Consider the following 10255-nt stretch of genomic DNA (forward strand, 5'->3'; position numbering starts at 1 on the left):
TGGACATGTTGCCAGAGTATCAGGACCCACATTCACACAATTTACAGTCCCCATTTGACCTAACCTGTGTGTCTTTGAACTGTGGGAGGAAGCCGGAGAACCCAGAGAAAGCTCATGCTGACACGGGGAGAACATGCAAACTCTACATAAATTCCACAATAATCTGGCCTGCTCTAACTGCAAATCAAGAATGCCATGTAAATGTAATCTCAAACAATAAAAGATTCTGCGCATTTGAGAAAACATTCGGGGCTGGAGCCCCAGAGACCCCCCTTCTCTCCACCTCTGCTCATCTAATCAGTTTTACGCATGAGACAGAAAAGCAGCAGTTCAGAATCAAAATGGTATGTATGACATAAAAATAAGTTGACATCATGTTGTTTAATGATCAGCACTGTGGAAAGACTGCGGGTAACTGAGTTATGCAGTTTGAGCTTCATTTGGCATCAGCTGCCCTCCACCCCCATCTCTCTCTGTCTTTGCCTCAACTTGCCTGTCCATCTTTTGCTGTCGTCACGACCACGCAATTGGTTGGGTAAAGGGGGGAGGGAAGGTGGGAGGAGGGGGGTGTCCACGGTGGGTGACAGCGACCATGTCAGTCCAGAACTTGGTCCTATAAAAAGCAGCGGCGGTCGCAGAGTAGCTCAGACTTTCTCCGCTCAGGTGCGCCCTGCAGACAGAGATGCGCGTTATGGAGCGCACTTTCCGAGAGCAGCTCTTCTTTCTGGTGTTGTGCCTGTCTGTCCTCAAAGGAGACTCTAGATATATCGAGGTAAGTGCTTCAAATTCTGATGCTGTAAAGATTAACATTTAAGTTCATGTTAAACTTTGGACACGCCTTTTTTCTTCTTTTTTTCCCCTGCAGAACAACGAGATCTCAAAAGATGAATTATATTCATTTTTTAACTCGGAACTCAAGAGAGAAATACCTGAGGAGTTACTGTACCGCCGACCTTTACGTAAGTCATATGAAATGTATATATAGCCGAACCTATATTTTGCATATAGGACAGCTTCTATGTATGAGAGCGACATAAACAGACACATTTGCATTTCGACTCAACCACACTACTGATTTTACTGAAAAATCATAAACTGTCAATATTGAACAAGCACTTTCTCTCTATTTCAACTTTTCAATTTCATTGTCTTTCATTGGTATAATATTTAAAATAATTCGATTAATAGAAACGCAGAATATTAGATAGTTAAAAAAGGCACAATGAATTAAAAAAAAGGCAATCAGTAATTTTCTATATACTTAAAAAATTATAATCAAACGACAAAATGCATCTTCCACTCGCTTTTCTAGTTAATTTGTTCATGATCTACTGTACCTGTACAAACACACCGATGTGTGACTGTCTCTCAGGTTGTCTGGACATGGTTGCAGTGGAGGGTCAGTTCACCTTCACAGCAGAGCGTCCTCAGCTCAGCTGTGCTGCTTTCTTCATGGCAGAGCCCAACGAAGTGATCAGCGTGGAATATGACAATGTTGACATCGACTGCAGGGGAGGAGACTTCATCACGGTAAAACTTGTCCCACAATTAAATATTTTTCTCGCCTTGTACGTTAAAACACTTCTGATCAGGTGTGAAACAGCATCAAGTTTTGGGAATTGGAGCTCAGATATCAAATTTAAAGTACTTACTTGATTGTAACATCCTTAACTCTCCTTGCATAGAAACAACTTCTTAGGTCTATTATATAATTCTCTATATGTTCAGTAATCTGTGGTGATGAAATGTGACATTGTTTTTATTTAAGTGCTATACAGCCTGTGTTTGTTGTCATGCCACCAAACTGGGGTCGGTCAATTTACTCGACTAAGTTTAGAAACACTCCCTGATCCTTTAACATAAGGCTATTGTACATAACCTGCTTACTTACAAAGCACCCCCTCCCTGAGGCGGCTGAAGATAGAGCAGTCTTCTACCAATCAGGAGGTCGGTGATTCGATTCCTGACCTTCGCCAGTCCACATGTCAAAGTGTCCTTGGGCAAGATACAGCCCCCAAAATGCTCCCGTTGGCTGTGCCGTCGCTGTGTAAGAGTTTATCTGATGAGCAAGTGGCACCTTATATGGTAGCCCCAGCCATGTATGAATGTGTGTGTGAATGGGTGAATGGTGCTTGTACTGTAAAGCTCTTTGAATGGCTGCTAAGACTAGAAAAGGTCTATATAAATGCAGTCCATTTACTATTCCATGGTAGCATGCTGATGCGTTCTACATGCCAAACTTATGTTGATGGTCTGAACCTCAAATACTAAGTTGAAAGTGTTTCCTACAGATGAACAAAAGTGCATTCATATTTTGTGCCAAAATGATGTTTGACTGGGTCTGAAATCCTCCTCTCTGTGAATGTCTCCCATGCAGGTGTTTGATGGCTGGGTGATGAAAGGAGAGAAGTTCCCCAGCTCCCAGGATCACCCGCTGCCTCTCTACGAGCGCTATGTGGATTACTGTGACTCGGGATCACTGAGGAGAAGCGTGCGCTCCTCTCAGAATGTGGCCATGGTCTTCTTCCGCATTCACAACGCTGGCAGCAGCTTCACGTTGACAGTCAGGAAACACATCAATCCTTTCCGTAAGTAGATCACAATTCATACATAAAATAGAATGCGCACAGGCACACAAAAGTAGCTCTCAGCTTTCAGCCCGATTGACGTGTGAGTCTGTGGTGATAATACCACCATGGGATGGGACAGTTTTCCATCACTGTGTTTCTAGATCAGGACCATGAGCACATAGAAGATGCTGTCCTACAGTACTGTGGGTGTAATGTGTGTAATGTAAAGGACAGATGGAAAAGTTAGATCTAAGGGCCAAACTGAACCTAATATTTGTTGATTTCTTTGTTAAACCAAAATCCCCAGTTCATTTGCTGTCATGATACCTGACTTAAATTATGTCGACAGCAGCATTTGTTTAAGTTTGATACCTTTGAAGCTACAGCACCTTTAGTTTCACCAGCATACTCAAATAACCAGGAATGAAATTAGCACTTTGTAAATATGAGTTTTGTTCCATACAGTTTTGCAGTAAACTATTTGTTCTTGTGCTATTCTGTGTATATTTCACCTCCTTCACTTTGAGAATCCTTCCAGGGATCCTTATAATGTCTCACCTTGAACTATCTCCCGTCCCTCCGCAGCCTGTAATGTCATCTCCCAGTCACCAGAGGGCAGTTACACAATGGTGATCCCGCAGCAGCACAGAAACTGCAGCTTCTCCATCATATATCCAGTGGAGATCGACGTCTCTGAGTTCAGCCTGGGACACTACAACAGCTTTCCCAAGGTGAACAAATGCATACAACACTGATTTCAATACAATATCCACTTTAACATTTACTCAGTACTTCAGATTTTTCTCCTCACCTAGTTTTTCTCAAGGTTCTGCCAATAGGCCAGTACAGTGGAGATGAATTGAAATTTGCTCAGGGTGCTCAAAGCCAAAAATTATGTCAGGAAAGCTCAACAGCATTATATTTGTTTATCTAGAAACAACCCCTCAGTTAAATACTGTTCCCTACTTTCATTAAAAATTGATTTTGCATTGAGTAATTTGAGATAATTTCCCTTTAAAACCTTAGTGTTATACGCAGCTCTTGACTGTCAGCCCAGTTGCCAGAATATGTTGTCATTGTACATTTCTGCAAACCAAGGATCGACACATTGCACATTTCATCATAGCAGTGTTTCTTAAGTGATATACCTCTGGTTACATGTACATGGGCTAACCTTGTCATGGGGAGGTGGAGGAAATGGTGGGTGGTGTGAGACTCACGCGAAACAGCTGCCAAGCTGCAGACTACAGTAAGAGACCAATAAAGAGCACTAGTTGTTTTTTACAGATACATTGCTGCATTTCCTGCAGTAATGTAATGTAATGTTCCAACATATTCACTACAGAATAATCTACCATTGAACATATCCTTGGTTTGCAGAAATGTACAATACAATACCAACATCTGGCAACTGGGTTGTAACTGCACCTAAAAAACAGAGAGTAAACACCAAACTCTGATTGTTTGGATTTTATGGTATGGTTTTACTGTTTTGGTTCAGTCCAGTGGCTCTTATCATTGACATCTCCAGCTGCAGCAGGCAGCTGTTTGTCAGAGGAAACAGCCCTACAACCCACTGTACACTACCTGCTCAGCACCAAACAGCAGTCAGATAAAGTTAGCAACTAGCTGGTGATCATAGTGAAGCATTTAGCAGCTGCAGGGACAGATATTTCCCTCAGTAGTTGGTGGAGACCAAAAACAGAGCTAATAGAGAGCGAATATTGGACATACATTCTTCAGGTGAACACATACATGCCTACAAATGAATGATGCTGTTGTGCTGTATCTGCTGCATGTATAAACGGGCTACTGTTTGCCAACAAGTTTGCCACAAAAACCTCCTCCTTAACACTTTTTACGATGTTTCAAGGATGTGGAGCTACTTTGTATTTTGTTCCTGAATGAAAGCTTTTGGAACAAGTGAGCTATCACATTGTCGTTAATCAAACAAATGCTCATCAAGAGTAAAGATTGGTCACTGTGAGCCATTTCAAAAATTAAATAGAAGAGGGCTCTATGAATTAAATGAAAGACAAAAATAATATCTTACAGGACACAAAACCACTTATCTGTGGCTGTAATGTTGAGGCAGCCTCATCAGCAGAATAAATATTGGCATTTTGCATTCCTGCAAACCACGGATATGTTGTATTTGTTTGTATTATGTAGCGAATAGGTTGAAACATTACAATTTTATATGTTTCAACAATGCCATGATTAACATTGTGATGTTGAGGCAAAAAAAACAAACACCTGGTTTTGGTTAAGAAAAGATCATGTTTTTCAGTTTTGATGGCGCAGTCACAACAGGAAATGCTGCGGTTGCCGGCAACCACAACAACAACCAGTGTTGTTGCGGTTTATTAGTATTGAACGATTGTCTGCAGTGGTTTGCAGCTTGGCCACCATGTTATCTAGGTGTCATGCCATCTGTCATCCCCCTCACCTCCCTATGACAAAGCGAGCTTATGTAATCTGAACTATTTCACTTTGGAAAAGTTGATATGACACATTTAAAACCGTACACATGTAACATAGCTGTGGTTTGCAGAAAGATACAATACCAACATTTTATCTGGTTTCTTTGGGAACTCAATCTTTAAAAGTCAGTGCAGGGTTTTCTATCATGTATAAAACGTATTTGTATTACAGGATTTTAATTGTATCGTTATTATATTTTATTTTCAATATGCTCACCTGTATAATTACCGATGCTTGTCAGTCAATGCAGTCTGATTAATTGAATGTCATTAGTATTTGCCACGTGTTTTAAAACATTGTGCTGATTTCCACAGAGGTCCATGCCAGGCTGTGCAGAATCAGGAGATTTTGTGCAGTTGCTCGGAGGAAATGGCATCGACACATCGAAGCTGCTGCCCATCACAGACCTCTGCATTTCCTTCACTGGACCCAGTGAGTACACACTGATCTCCTCCTTTCAACATGATCAAACTGGTTGAGCCGGCACTTCATATTTTTTCTGCTTTCCCCTGTAGCCCACATGAAGATCGGCTGTGATAACACAGTGGTGAGGATGGTGTCCAGTGGGAAGTTTGTCAGCCGAGTGTCTTTCAGCTACAGACTACTGGACAGCCAGGAGCTGCAGACGATTAAACTCAACAATGTAGAGGATTTCTGTTTCAATAACTGATCCCAGCAGGATCATAAAGTGACAAATGTATCATTTGACTGCAAACATATTTTTTTCAATTATTTTATTAAAAAAACAAAACAAGAGATCCACCTGGTCAGTCCCTCTGATTGGACAAAATGTCTTATATCAACAGACATCAAAATAAAAGTGTAGGAAAAAGAACACAGTCAAAGGGATATCACCGTATTACAGACTCTAAAATTCACTGGGCATTTATTTTTGTTTTTGTTTTATTTTTCTCACTCATTCTGGTCATTGCTAAATAAAGCTTAATGAAGTGTCCTTTTGTGTTTGGTGCAACTGCTATTGTTTTTATTTCTGCTTTGTGTACAGTATGTGTATTTATTAAGACTTATGATATTGTTATTATATTATATATGAGTTCACGGTCAACATTCTTGAAAAGGAATGGTGCTGAAATGAATGTTACTTGTGTTTATTTTGCTGAATGATACATGATGTGCTAAGTCATATCCTGCCACAGATGACATACAGGGCAATAGGTCAAGTGTTCAATATAATAAATACAAGTGTCCATTGCCATAATGCAGTTAAATTTGTATAAAAACCTTTTTGTAATAAAATTATACCGCATGACAAAGCACTCAACTCATGTTTCCTGTTTTAATTTGTGTCACAGTGAGAAACAAAGCTGTGCACTGCAGCACTAACAATGACAATCACAGTCCTTGTTCTAAAGTATTGAGATACAGTTAATCTAAACAGCAGCAGCAACAAACAATGTATATTTTAATGCACCAAATAAAAAAGAAAAATAAGTACAAAGGTATGATGCTGCCCTCAACCAAAGCTTCAGGTTTCTGTAACTGAGCCCAATTTCATGCTGTGTTTTGTAAAGGTGCAAATTATAGTGATTTCAAAAGACACAAGACTAGCAGTTTTTTCGTGATCTGATCCAGATAAACGCATTTCTATACATTGCCTATACATTTACATTTACATACAGGATATTCCCCCCTCTTATGGCTCGTTGTGTTCAAAGGAAATTCCTGCAGCTCTTCCTGTCTGTTCTGTGCACTGCTCCATTAAATTACTTTCAATTCATTAGTTTCAGTTGAGGGACACATATGGGAGGTATTCTTTGCTCCACCTTTCCAGACAGGGCTGCTTCTGTTTGTTCAGGAGTGTGCTAAAGTAGAGGGAATGACGCATTAAAGGTTCTGTATGTGACATTCAGGGCATTAATGCAGCAGCAGATCACTGTTTGTTATGGTGTCTTGAGCAGTCACCCTCCTACTGTGTGTGTTATAATCCAAGGTTTTGTGTGGTTTACTGTGGTAAAACTGTCCGACAGCATGTGCATGTTAGTGCAAGTGTGTATCCCACTGGCTAGCTTATCGCTGCTGCTTTGTGTTGCGCTCATTATATGGGGACAACATCATCACAGAAGTGAAGTGCCCACCCTGTGTGTGTGTCTGTATAATATATATACATAAAATACTTTTTTCTTATATGGTGGTCACTGGCAATTCATGGGTGGCGATGTTGCTGACTAGCGGGAGTGTGCTGTCAGTTTACAGTTGACTGGCATTTATAAACAAACCCACGTGCCTATCAAATCCAAGTTTCCTGGACGGTTCAGGAAACTGGTGCAGGTTTTTGGTACCAAGGTTTTTTATGTGCAAATCTTCTCACAGATTTACTAACAGTTGGAGTCATTTCAGGAACGACACCAACTGTCTTTATAGCAGTGGCCATTTGTGTTATCAGTCCATCTGTGATGAATTAGCCTGTATGCATGTTTGCCTGCTGGGTGCCTTTTCAACCATTTCTGATGTTGACAATCAAAATGTTCCTGTGAATCAGAGTTGTATGCACTGGATCAAATATAAATCTTGTGTTAGCCACAGTAACAACATGGCTCTAGGGATGGCACTGTGGGCTGGTTGGTCCACCACTTTGGTCCCAACCTAAGTATCTCATCAACTATTATACATTTGTAGATATATTCATGGTTGCAAAGAGTGAATCCCAGTCCAGTCACAGGGATAACAGTTGCCATTGTGTGTTTCTGCAAACCACAGATAAGTTACATGTACATTGGTACTTTACACCTCTGTAAAAAACACAATACTATACCCGCTGGAAAAACAGCAATGGGTCACTTAAAACACCCTCTGTGGTGGCAACAAAGCCACTATAAACACAGTGCTGATTCACTTAGAAACATGCAATTTTGTTGTTTGCTGGTCTTGAACAGTGGTCTGCAGCCTGGCAGGTGTCTTGCCCCGATGACACCGCATCCACCATCTCTTTCATCTCCAGATGACAAAGTCAGTTCATATAGGCTGCTGCATGGCTATCAAAACGCTGATATGACATGTAATGAAACATACAAATGTAACGAATCAGAGGTTTGCAGAAATGTACAATGCCAAAATGTTCGTCTAGCATCTAGGCTGTGAATCCTGCTGACTTTGATAATCCACTGACATTTCCTCAACATCATCGGGTCAGATTTTCATTTTGTCCAGTATTTTGGTTTATAACCAAATTCCTGCAAAACTAATGACATTCTCATCAGCCTCAGCTGTGTGTGTGTTTAATGCTAATCAGCAATTGTTAGCATGTTACCACACTAAACAGAGAAGGTAAACATGGTAAACATTAAACACCAGCATGCTGTTATTGACGTTGTGAGCATGTTAGCATGCTGATGTTACCATTTAGTTACTAATGTGTAAACATAGTCAATGAGCAGCTGACTTCATACTTTACACACACTCAGTTATTTGCAATAGCATATAAATCAACATCCATCCACTATTAACATTCCAGCTGTTCTGTAGGAAATAATTCATTCTTGGTAAACAACCTTGAAACCTTTCAGGTTGTCAGGAGAGCACGTACCACTTCATCACCCCCTCAGATGTGGGATGATGTCACTGCCTCTGGTATATAGGCACCCCTTACTGTCGCTCCAGAGAGAACAGCAGGCGATATCTCTGAAAATGATGGCTTGAATGGTATGAACCAATGGGGCGACCAGTGATTAAAGGCCTGCAGGTGTATTATCATTGACAGACACCTGCACAGACAGTTGGTGATGAACGAGGGTGTGATGACGACACCCAAGTTTATGGCAGAAATCACTGTGTGTTTGTGTGTGCGTGTGCGCGTTNTGTGTGTGTGCGCGCGTTCCTGTGTGTGTGTGTGTGTGTGTGTGTGTGTGTGTACATACTGTAGTGATAAGCACCTCTAGTGGTCTTTCACTAATTTAAATTGGAATATTTCAAGGAGTGAAGGTATGGATAAAAAGCAGCACTGCAGCCGTCTAAAAACACAGTCCCATTTTTTATGCTACAGGTTAAGGCTGGCACTTTTCTATATTTTTGCTATTGTCATCAAATGCCATAGAAAGACCCAAACCAGCAATGTGTTTATGAATATATGCCAACAACCCCAACCTGTGGTTCCAAGCTCATTCATTCCCACTTAGGACAAAGGTCTTTAAAACACAAGGCCTCCAAATTAAAAGACAAAATATGTTTTTTGCACTTGCTGTAAGGGAATCTGTGTTGTAAGGGCTTGCTAGGTCTTGGTACCCAACCTTGGAGTGTGGGGATGATGATGACATCCCCACTTTGACCTGTTGTCCTAGCTCCCTCTTGTCATGGTATATGTTGTACCTTATCAATCTCTAGTTGTGATAGAAGTTGCTGCTTGTTGATGTTGAAACACTGGGCTAAGAGTTGTTTCTTTGTCAGATGTCAGATGTCAGATGTCAGAAGTCAGATGTCAGAGGATGGTGGGTTTTGAAGCAACCATATATCCCACAACCTTTGAATGTAGCCCCTTTTGCTGGGGTTACTTATAGAGTAGCATTCCAAGAGGTCCATATTCTCTGCTGTAGTCCATCTATGTCTTGTTCCAGTAGTCCATTTCTCATCAGATCTCCCTGGTTCAACACCTGACTGGGACCTTGTTGACCCGAGCTGGTATGACTCTTGTGTTTGCGCTCTCCCGAGGTAGGCTAGCAGCATTAAGAACCTTGCCTAAGGGTGCACACTGGATATGTGTCGCTCCACCCTGACCAGGAATCGAACCCCCAAACTTCTGCGCCAGATATATAATACATATGTCAGATATATAATACATACATATAACTATAGAAAAGACACAGAGAGAACACGCAAACTCCACACAGAAGAGCCCCAGCTGGCTGATGGATTCAAACCCGGAACCCTCTTACGGTGTACCAACAGTGGACACAGTGGTGTTTTGAGCTAAACACTAATGCTCAAAGTAACAATGCTAACATGCTGACATTTAGCAGGTAGAAAGTTTAGCATGTTCCCTATCTTAGACTGAATCCACACTAATACATTTTGGTTTTAAAATGTATTGCTACGTTTATGCATTCTGTGTTCTGGAACCCCTAAAATGGCAAACTTTGAAAACACTGCTTACCCCGTTTTAGTTTCAAAACTCAGGGCAATTCAGAGTTGCGTTTTAGTAGACATTATAGCTTGACCTCACTTACACATATTTTATGATTTAATCCTTG

The 10255-nt window shown here is 40.9% G+C and overlaps 1 protein-coding gene across 1 annotated transcript; it reads left to right on the forward strand.

Moving 5' to 3' along the window:
* The first annotated feature begins 604 nt into the window (after positions 1 to 604).
* On the forward strand, positions 605 to 6327 carry crhbp (corticotropin releasing hormone binding protein). The gene is made up of 7 exons (XM_050052377.1): positions 605 to 772; positions 866 to 959; positions 1373 to 1530; positions 2378 to 2588; positions 3156 to 3301; positions 5369 to 5486; positions 5570 to 6327. Exons 1-7 carry the CDS (start codon positions 683 to 685, stop codon positions 5722 to 5724), a joined length of 972 nt encoding a protein of 323 aa, XP_049908334.1. The 5' UTR covers positions 605 to 682; the 3' UTR covers positions 5725 to 6327.
* Positions 6328 to 10255: the final 3928 nt, after the last annotated feature.

This window comes from Epinephelus moara, chromosome 9 (genome assembly GCF_006386435.1).
Source record: "Epinephelus moara isolate mb chromosome 9, YSFRI_EMoa_1.0, whole genome shotgun sequence".
Classification (NCBI taxonomy): domain Eukaryota; kingdom Metazoa; phylum Chordata; class Actinopteri; order Perciformes; family Serranidae; genus Epinephelus; species Epinephelus moara.